Genomic DNA, 11,310 nt, shown 5'->3' with positions numbered 1-11,310 from the left:
GCGTATGTATATGTGTGCGCGCGCGACACCGCAGTGGAGCGCGAGACGAGCTCCTGTTACAGTTGCTGCCGCTATTTGGGCGGGCTGGACAGCTGAGGGAGGGCAGCAGAATCCCTCAACGCAGCGGGAACCGGAGCAAGGGCACGCGACCGGGAGCCAGATAGGGGAGGGAGGGAGGGAGTGGGGGGGGGGGAGACCCACATATTCTGCCAGCCATTCAGAAGCGGAGAACTCTTGTCTCCTCAGCAACGGGCCTGGGTGGCCAAGACTGCGTCTCCCCTTATTTCGCGCCCTGCTGGTCGTTAAGATCTCCCTCACTCTTCACCCGCTTCAGCCTGGCACGAGAGCTCTGAGCACTCTCTCTCTCTCTCTCCCCGCTTCACCAAACTAGAATTTGGGCAGAGGGTGGGGGGAAGAGTCTTTCTTCCTCTGCGCCCCCCCTCCTCCCTCTATTTTTCTTCCACACTCCACCCAGAAATGATCTGCTGAAAATAGGAGGAGGTGATTTCCCCCCTCCCAACTGCTGCTCCTTTTTCTGCTGTGTTCTTGTGAAGGCTTCAGGAATATCCCTAAATCGCTCAGTCTGACAGGCGAGCAGGGAAATTATTTTTTTGTGGCGATGGTCCATTTTGGGGTGGGGAGGCGGGGATAACTTACACGGCGTTTTGGGGGTGGTCTCGTGTGAAGGTTCTCTGATGATTCCCGACCATGGGGAAGGACCAGGAACTGCTGGAAGCTGCTCGCACTGGGAATGTGGCTTTGGTGGAAAAACTCTTGGCTGGCAGGAAAGGAGGGCTCCTGGGCAGTGGATCTGGACCTATTCCTTTATCCAACTTGCTGAGGTAGGGATATGGTTTCCCAGCAGGTGCTGGGGATAGTAACCTCCTCCTCCTCCCCTTCATCATCATCATCACCACAACCACCGCCACCCTCATTCTTGCTGTATTATAGTAACTATAAAATATGTCTTTCTTCTGAGTATGTACAGCTGAGGGAGAGGTGTGTGTCCTATATGAGTTTAAAAGCAACTGGCCATGATGTTATTGACATACAGTAGTAACATTTGCATTTATCTCCTTCAGTGAACCGGTAGGAACTTGCATTGGCTTCATTACTTGTACTAGGGCAGAACTTTGGAATATATTGGACAACTTGATGTGTACATGCACATTATTTCTCTCAGGTTTTCTTTTTTCATCTGGATAATAAAAAATTAGTTCATTTGGTAATTAAAGGCATGCTTGCATATTTGTAACTATATAGCAAATAGCCTTCCTCCATTGCCTTATGCTTACTGCCCTCATTTGCAACAGAAATTAGCCATGTGTCTCATTAATAGGACTATACTGTTAAGAAATTTGAACTTCCTGGTGAGAGGTCAGCTACAAGCAATAGGTGCAAAATGTATGCAGTCAGTGATTAACATTTTCAGAACTATACGAGACTAGGTTATTAGGCATTTCCAGGTGGAAGGGGCCAATTTCTAATCCTGAAAGAGCTTATACAATGTGTGGGATAGCATTTAATGTAAAGCATGAATGGTACAGTATCAGTACAGTATCTGCAGGTGAGAAGAACATTTTTTTTAACAGGTATTTGACAAATAAAAGAAGGTCTGCAGCACACAGTTCTCTGTTACGACAGACACAAGTGCAGCAAGGGAAAATGAATTGGCACGCTATTGACCTAAAACTTGAACTAATCATTAAATGTGTTCCACTGCAAGAACAGAAGCAGGCCTGAAGTAATGAAAATTGTTTCAGTGACAAGCAAAAAAAGGTCATGTAGTTTCCAGGACTCTCCATAGTAACAGGTTTAATATTTTGTCAGGCTGCCACATTATCTTTTTGCAAATGTAGTTGTTTTAAAGGTTATTAATTTTCACCCACTTATTTCTTATTTTTATATTTTGCAATGGTTCAATAAGAACAACATTTTTGTTAGTGTATTGGTTGGCATAGTGAATATATAGGATTGTTTTTAGTAGTATAATTATATAACTTGGGTCAAAAAGGAAATGTCAGTTAATTTCATGAATTTTAATGTAAGCATCATTAATTAAACATGATTTAAAAAACAACAACAACCCTACACATACCAGAAATTCACTTTGATGCAATTAACATCCATCTCTTCTGTAATCAGTCTGTACAGTTCTTAAATGTTTGCTTTCTTTGGATTCCTTTTAATAGAGCAGTGTATTCCTATACACATCTCTTTGAGAGAATTTGATGGCTCATTTTTAAAAATAGGGAATAGATTGAAGAGATGCATTTGTAATGTGGCTTGAAGACTACAATGGTGGGTATTATAGAAAACTCTTGATTACTAAAAGTAGAAAGTTACATTAAGTGCTATCTGGCACTATTTTTAATAGAAAGCATATTAGTTTTGTAACGCATTACAGTTGCATATTGCTGCACTTTCCCACTCACTTAGCCCTGCTTTTGGAACCTATTTAAAACAAGACAATACATATATGACAAGTGTCATTCAGGTTACTCAACAAAGCCAAAATTAAGGCCCTATCTTCAACAAGTACAAAATGTACATATTTATCAGTAAGGCTGGAAAAAATATTTCTTATTTTTAAAAGTCAGTTAACATCCAGGGTTGTATTCTACTAAGTTATAGAGCAGGCTCCCTGAAATCAATTTGTCCATTGATTTCATTAGGTCTACCCCGACTTCATTGACGCGGGTGGCACTGTGGGTAAAATCTCAGTGCCTAGGACTTGCTGATCGTAAGGTCGGTGGTTCGAATCCCCGCGGTGGGGTGAGCTCCCGTCGTTCGGTCCCAGCTCCTGCCCACCTAGCAGTTCGAAAGCACCCCTAAGTGCAAGTAGATAAATAGGTACCGCTTTATAGCGGGAAGGTAAATGGCGTTTCCGTGTGCAGCGCTGGTGCTGGCTCGCCAGCTGCAGCTTCGTCACGCTGGCCACGTGACCCAGGAGTGTCTTTGGACGGCGCAGGCTCCCGCCTCTTGAGCGAGATGAGCGCGCAACCCTAGAGTTGGTCACGACTGGCCCGTACGGGCAGGGGTACCTTTACCTTTACCCCGACTTCTTTAGATGCAGCACTAAACATTTGCATGGCAGTGTAGAAAACAGATAAATAAAGGCACCACCATCACATCAAGTACCTCTTGAGCTTCTTTTGATAACTTTGTTGATAACATAATAAATGATCAGATACATCATATTGCCCTGATACTGCATTAAATTGCTGTTGGATTTAATGGTTTCTTATTCCTAGACTTAACAGTATCACTGACATCATAGTCACTTATCTTGTCTGTTTTTCAAGATCAAATGCTGGTGGCAATTGTGAATCCACTCACAGATGTAGTTTTCTCTGTACAATTCCAGTATTAATTAAAATTTCACTTGTGAAAACTGATGAACTCTCAAACTGGAATGCTTACTACAGTGAGATGAACAAATTTGCAGCTGTCTATTTGGATATTGGTATATGCAAGTGGGAATATTGTAGTATTATGACCCATTAGGAGAAGGATCATTCACAGGAACCCTGAACTTGTATGGTCCTGTACATATAAAGTTTGGAAGTGAAACAGGCCATTCAGAAATAAGCCAGCAGCTTTTGCATTCTAAGGTGGAATCTAGGTATACAAAATTAGTTTAGTTTGTATCTTAATAATTGTCAAAAATACCTACAAGCTTGTTGGGGCAGAGGTGGATTTAAGGGAGAGTGATTGGTTCGCCTGCACTGAGCCTTGAGCTGAGAAGGAACTGCAGCAATAACTTAGACCCTCTAAATAGAGATCTCTATTTTCCAGGGATGTCCCTGATTTAGAGAAGCTATCCCAGCTTCTGATTTGATCCCAAAATGTCCTGCTTTTCCTTAGGACGTCCCTATTTTCATCGGTTAAATGTTAGAGGGTATGGAGTTATTCGACTCGTGAGTTGTCTGAAAGCAATCCTGTATAGGGAAGTTTTATTTAGTGTTTAATGTTTTACAGTGGTACCTCGGGTTACATACGCTTCAGGTTACAGACTCCGCTAACCCAGAAATAGTGCTTCAGGTTAAGAACTTTGCTTCAGGATGAGAACAGAAATCGTGCTCCAGCGGCGCGGTGGCAGCAGGAAGCCCCATTAACTAAAGTGGTGCTGCAGGTTAAGAACAGTTTCAGGTTAAGAACGGACCTCCGGAATGAATTAAGTACTTGACCCGAGGCACCACTGTATTATGTTTTTATATATATTGGATGCTGCCCAGCGGTGGCTGAGGCAACCCAGTAAGATGTGTGGGGTACAAATAGTAACATCATCATTATGGAATGAGATGTCCCTATTTCATCTGATAAATGTTGGAGGGTATGGAATAGAAGGCAAGAGGCCAGGTTGAAATACCAGGGCCTAGCAATCTAGAAGGGGTCCCAGGGCCTGACTATCTTGCATTTGTTTTATGTAATTTCTAATAAAATATATATTTCATATTCATTGCACACACAATTCTAAATAACTAGCTTACCAACTTGTGCTGTAAACATTTGCGACTCTATATGAACATTTGCTTCTGTGGTTTGACAGTATGACAGTGCAGTCTCATCATATTACAAAGTCACATTTGTATTTTTTTTAAGTGAATACTGCAAATACAACAAAGTTGTTGTGTGATACACATTGTGTTGTGTTACACATACAAGTGTAACATTTAAAGTACTGTATAGTTAGTTGAGCAATTATTATATGAGTGCTTATTGATATTAGTCATTAGGATCTTAACATTCTCAATAGGTACAAATATTATATTTATTATTAAACTAAAAATGAGACCACACATTTATTTTAAATCCCATGTAAATATTTTTAGTTGGCCTGCCCTTGCTGGAGGGCACAAATTTTTTTTCCGGTGGGGCTCGAACCTGCTTTCAGTGGCTCTGGGAAGAGATAGGTATATAAAAAAGAGAGAGGGAGAGAGAGAGTGGCAGGAAGAGGAGGTTTCACCTTGTGATACTTTTAATCCCTATCATTGCAGTACTGAATTTTCAAATACGAAAAAGGGATATAGCTATAGCTAGGTTAGCTGTACACCTTTAAACTCTACAAGTCTGGATTAATGGGAAATCTGTGTTGTTGTTGTTGCCCACACCTCCCAGTTGGAGAAATCTTGATGTTTGCTCTACACTGCTTTGAGAGTTCAAGAATACAGCAAACCACTGATGTTTTAAAGCAGACTGTGGAAGTGGAGCAATGAACTGTCAATTCAGACATCAGCCCAGCCTGTGTATCTGACTCTCTATTTGGTCATCAGGTTGCAATTATAGCATTAGTTAGAAAGTCATTTTATTAGCTAGGGAAGTGTAGTGTTAGGGAGGGAAGTGATACATAAAATCATTATATCTTTTTAAATGTAAGTGGGATTTCTTAGTGGTTTCTGTATTCTGGTTCTACCACTATCAGTGATGATTCAGAATCATAGGGGAGTATTCTTCCTCAGTCCTTACTGGATTGTTTTCAAAACATCACGCTTGGGATCAGTTTAAATACTTCCAGCGAAATGGCCTTCCTTTTCTTTTGTGGACATATTTGGAACAAGGCCATCTCCAGGTTTTGGAGGTTTTGTTGACAACATATTCTCACTGGGTCCAATTGCTTGCTGAACTCCCCACAATTTGCTCATGACAGCAAATTTGTGTCCAGCGTGGAGGTGCCAGGTGCCTCAGATTGACTGCAGTAATATACATTGTGAAGATGCTACAACTCCAGTTTCTCACCTTCTCCTCATTCTGTGCTAGGTTGTAAAAGCTACGCAAGCTTAACAGAGAGGCTTGCCAATGATGTGTCTTTCATACCATGGAGAGTTTGTTTCTTTTTCTTTTCTTTTTTAAAAAGAGCTCTGCAGAGATGGAGAAGAAGAAAATCAATTTCTTGTATCGCTGCTGAATTATGAAGCCCATTCCTTTCCTGGGAAGAATGAGCTCAAGATTCATGTCATTTATGAGCAACCCAATGCCCTGGGGATAGCTAGGACTGACTCTGATTCTTCATGTGAGGAAATGACCTGTGCTGATGAGGAATTTTGAAGCTAGCAAGAATCTAGCTAATTCAGTAAGAAGGAAGCATGTTTCTGATTCAAGAAGACTTCAGGGGAGAGCAGTGGTACCCCATTTGCAGAAGGAAGCTAATCAATAGGAAAGGACAGAAGAGAAATTATTATCTTTCATCTGCAAATGAGATACCATTGCTCTCCACTGAAGTCCTCTTGAATCAAGAGACATGCTTCCTTCTTACTGAATTGTTTGCTTGATCCATCCATTCATTTGCTACTGAAGGGGCAAAGATCAAACCATCCATATATTCCCAACCCATTGGGCAGAGGTTGTGAGTATGTCTAAAGTGCAATGAGCTCCTGGCTCTCTGGGAACAAGCTTGTTCCCTTGAGGAAAAGGTGGTAGACCTGGAAAAGGGAAGAGAGAGAAATAGTGGTAGATGCAGCTTTCAAGGGCGTTGTAGCTGTTTCTTACTGCCACAATGACAGCTGATATGCTGTCAGGGAAAATGAGGGTCTCAAATAAGGAAAGTGAGGAAGAGGGAAACATTTCCTTAGAAGGGAAATGAGGGGGACATCTATCCTCTTCTGCTGAGAATACTTCTCCAGTGGGTGGAAGGATTGTGGTAGTAGGCGATTTGATCCTTAGATATATAGTTGGGTGTGCAATGGACATACAGACCGCAGGGTGAATTGACTGCCGGGTGCTAAGGTTTAGGATGTTACCTGCCACCTAGATAACCTGGTAGATGAGAAGGAGACAGTGGTTGTGGTGCTTGTGGGCACCAACATCATCAGGAAATGCAGTCATGAGGTCCTGGAAGTCAAATTTAGGTTGTTAGGTAGGATGCTGAAAGCCAGGGCTTCCAAATGCTACTGGTCCCATGGAGGGTCAGCCAGCTAGGCACAGCTTTGTGGTCTCAATGCTTGGGTGAGACAATGGCTTTGGGAGGAGGAATTGGTTAAGTTGCAGGAAGCAAAGAGTAGGAAGGAGTAGAAAGGGGTTTCTCCCAAGGACAGGTATTGGAACTTGTACTTTTTAACTTGTTCACAAACAATCTTGAATTAGGAGTAACTTGATGATGATACTAAATTGTTTAATGTGTGTGTGTGGGGGGGGGGGAAGATTGTGAAGAGCTCCAAAAGGACCTCTTCAATCTGAGTGAATGGGTTGTAAAATGGCAAATGTAATTCACTGTAAAAAGTGTAAACTAAGTGATGAATGGGATGCGGGTGGTGCTGTGGGTTAAACCACAGAGCCTAGGGCTTGCTGATCAGAAGGTTGGCGGTTCGAATCCCCGCGACAGGGTGAGCTCCCGTTGCTCGGTCCCTGCTCCTGCCAACCTAGCAGTTCAAAAGCACGTCAAAGTTCAAGTAGATAAATAGGTACTGCTCCAGTGGGAAGGTAAACGGCGTTTCCATGCACTGCTCTGGTTCGCCAGAAGCGGCTTAGTCATGCTGGCCACATGACCTGGAAACTGTACGCCAGCTCCTTCAGCCAATAAAGCGAGATGAGCACCGCAACCCCAGAGTTGGCCATGACAGAGACCAGCTTTGTACATACACCTGATTAGATACTAGCCTATAAGTCCCCATATGTTACTAGCCCATAAAGGCTGAATGAGATAGATGAATTTCTATAGTAAGCAAAGTGGAGGAAGCTCTCTCCTCTCCCATGTGAAACTGTGTGTGTGTGTGTGTGTGTGTGTGTGTGTGTGTGTGTGTGTGTATTGTACAGACTGGCACACTGTCTCTTGGATATCTTATATATTTGATTAAAGGATATCTGGCCCAGATATCTGGCCCAGTCAGCAATATAAAAAGTTTGATTAATAAATTGCACATAATTTCAACATTTGTATTATAAGCTGTGAAAGCTGCCCTCAGACAGGTTGCTATTACAGTCATGGTCATTGCAGCCAAGATCTATGAAGACACTTACATGTAGTAATTAAAGGCATAATAGCAATTAGACTTTTGAATAGGCATGTCTTTGCATTACACCTTGGAGCGATGTATGCAGTAATTATAAGCAGTTTGTAGTGCTGTTTATTCAGATGGATGCTGATTATTGCTGTGTAAATAAGATAATTTAACAATGAGTTTTTCTGAAGATACTAGTAGTTTGTTTTAATATGAAATATGAACTTAACGTCAGATATAGCAAACAATTCTTGGCTGTTATGCCTATATGTGTTGTTTTAAGAGCAGCTTAACTTTAGGCCAAAATGAATTTGAAGAAAATTTTGAACATAAGCTCATGGTAAAACAGATTCTGATTGTTTCCATGTGGTGATTACAGTAGTGTTTTATTCGAGGGTTACGCAAAAACACATATACTTGAATCAGCCCCTTGGAACTGCCAGATTCACATGTCTACATACACAGGAAGGGTATTAGCATCTAGTTGGTGGTTATCTATAACCTCTGGGTCCAGGTCTCTTAATAAGAAGGCTCTTTTTGGCCTACTCTTGAAGGGTCAAGAGAGCCTAAGTAGTTGGACAGACCTCTGTCCTTATATGTCCTCAAGCTGCAATAACTGGATCTCAAAAAAATCAACCTGACAGTGCTCTACACCAGGCATAGGCAAACTCGGCCCTCTAGATTTTTGGGACTACAACTCCCATCATCCCTAGCTAACAGGACCAGTGATCAGGGATGATGGGAGTTGTAGTCCCAAAACATCTGGAGGGCTGAGTTTGCCTATGCCTGCGCTACACACTTCTCCAAAATCTACATTAATGTGTTGTCAGTGTCAGCACAGATGTGATAGCTGTGTGGGACTGTCTTTCCTCATACAAACTGACCCAGACCCTGCAATCATCATCTGTGGCTGTTCTTCATGTGCCTCCTCTATGAGAGGTCCCCAGAGGGTGGCAACACAAGAATGGTCCTTTTCTGTGGTAGCTCCTTGTTTGTAGAATGCTCACCCCATGGTGGCTCACCTGGCGCCTTCATTACATATATTTAGGTGTCAGGTGGAAACTTTTCTCTATAACAAGGCCTTAGGTTGATTAACTTTCTAAGGCCTTTAAAATGTGTTTGTGTGAGGGGAGTTATTGTTTAGTTTTTGTGTTCTCATTTTGTATTTTTATGTTGTGAATCACCCTGTGATCTTTGGGTGAAGGGTGATATACAAATTTAATTTTTTTAAAAAATGAAATAAAACATGAGTAGTTTCATAGGCCCCCATCCCTTGGTTTAAAAATCTCTTTTAACTGTGGGGTTAAGACAAGAGTGTTTTCTTATTCTATTTATGTTTGTCTTGCTTTAATGGTGTTATGTTTTATTTTCTATTTTCTATTGTCTTTATATTTATTTATTGTAGGCCACTCAGATAACTTTATGTTTTGTGGCAACATATAAATATCGTAAGTAAATAAAATGAGTTGATGCTAAGGGCCATGGTCCTATCAAATTTGTACAAATTCCTACACAAAATCTGGAAATTACATAACTGGATTTTAAAATTATTAACCACTTGCAATGTACTGAGATCCAACCCGTGTAATGGCCACAAAGAAAGGAACAGAGAGTGAGAGCAGCCTTCCTGCCGTTAAATAAGGAGTTGTCTCTGTGTCACATGCAGCAGGTAGACTGCTGCTGAGACTGCTTGGCTGAATAGAATCTCTCTTGATTTCTGCAAGTCCGCTCACCCCTTTTGGTGTGGCGGCGTTGCAGGACGGCCGAGGTTCCACAGGAGCCCCAACGATGGAGCCATGGCTTCAGTGCATTTCCTGGTAGGCAGCAGAGGCACAAGCCCCCATCACCTATCAGGAGCTAGATCCTAGCCTGCACCCTGCTTTAGAGAATGGGGATACAGGCTGGGATCTGGACAGTGCCAGGGGGCGGAGCTGACAGAGCAGGTAGGCTTCTCTCGGGTCCACCCCCTGGCCATTTAAGTAGCCTGCACCTGGGGCACTACCTGTTTGTTCTTTCATCTGGTTTTCTTGCCCACCCACCCTTGGTTTAGGCTGATAGTCAAGGACCTTGCTGTGGCTATGGTGGTTGCTGTTCTTTATAGGGCGGGGTAGGAATTTGTCCACTGGTCATATTGGCTCTGACTTGGTGGTTTTGCTTACCTCATAGCAATCATCACAACTGAGGTGGGGCATTAGGGCAATCCATTGTTTTGGATGGAGGGGAGGTTGTAGTATCCGCCTGCCCTTCCAGACACTCGGGTATCCTGTTAAAGGGATCTGGGGGGGTGGGGGGGTCATGTCCACATGCCCAGGCAGCGCCAGGACCGAAGCGGTCCCTGTGGGGGTCACCCTATTTCATGTAACTCTTAGGAACCCCTGCCTGGATTGACCTACATGTCATTTCCGGTGGGCAGGCTGGAAGTATTTTGATTGCCCCATGCCCAAAACAAACCTCTTTCATCTGTATTCAATAAAGTTGTGGCATGTTTTCATCCAAACAAGTCTTACTGATCTCTTATTTATCTGGGTTGAGGATTGTGGAGCACAGCGCCTTGGCCTGCAAATGGGCCTATCAGGCAACTAAAGGGTATTTGGGATCCAAGCAAAAAATATTAATATTCCTTGCCAACTGAGAATCTTGCTCCCCTTGCAAATGACGCCTTTCATTAATGGGAAGAGTAGTTTTGAGGCAGAGAAAGTTGGAGAGCTAAGAGTTTGGATCTGTGAGTTTAAACTAGATTGGAAGTTATTTGGAGAACTGTAGGGGTCCACACATGTAGTTGTAGTTGGATTAATTGATTGTATGAACTACTCACATTTGCTTTTTTAGTTTTCTGAGTGTGTGGTCTTCAATATATTAATTATTTCATTTTATTTGCATTCTTTTAAGGCTATATAAGATGACTGAATGTGGCAGGTTGATTTCTTTAGAATATAAATAATCCAGTCCTTTAAAAATATACACACAAATATACAGATTCAGTGTAAGAGTTGCTATAGCAACTAGCTGGTATTTTGATTGGGATATACTGATTGCTGTACAGGTTTCATTATAGAACAAAGAATACGCAAGCATTACAACCCTCAAATTCTGTGTTGAATTAAGATCCTCTCCTTCCTATCCTAAATTTCTAAAATGGCAGCTTTGCATAACCGGAAAAAAACCCTTTCAGAACATCTGACCATGGAAAGTCATGAAAGGTAACCAGGGCTTGCAGTGGCTTGCAGATCACCCATGATTCTGATTGACTATGGCAGCTTCACCTGGAAAAATACCTGGGAAGGAGAAGCCCAACTCTCACAGATGGAGAGAGGGTCCTCTGAGGAGAACGGACTACCTCTGCGAGGTGTTTATACAGGTTCGGCATAAGAAT

The 11,310-nt window shown here is 42.3% G+C and overlaps 1 protein-coding gene across 10 annotated transcripts in view; it reads left to right on the top strand.

Annotated features, from left to right (window-relative positions):
- The first annotated feature begins 41 nt into the window (after positions 1-41).
- The window catches only part of ANKS1B (ankyrin repeat and sterile alpha motif domain containing 1B), a 330,160-nt gene continuing 318,891 nt past the window's right edge, over positions 42-11,310 (top strand). For all 10 annotated transcript variants that reach the window (XM_077934851.1, XM_077934853.1, XM_077934844.1 and 7 more), the window contains exon 1: positions 42-842. In XM_077934851.1, coding sequence (XP_077790977.1) covers positions 709-842 — 134 coding nt within the window. In that variant the 5' untranslated portion in view covers positions 42-708. The remainder of the gene's footprint in view (positions 843-11,310) is intronic.

This window comes from Podarcis muralis, chromosome 10, assembly GCF_964188315.1.
Source record: "Podarcis muralis chromosome 10, rPodMur119.hap1.1, whole genome shotgun sequence".
NCBI lineage: Eukaryota > Metazoa > Chordata > Lepidosauria > Squamata > Lacertidae > Podarcis > Podarcis muralis.
Note: the sequence above shows the minus strand (reverse complement) of the source record. Positions and strands in the feature narration are given on the sequence as shown.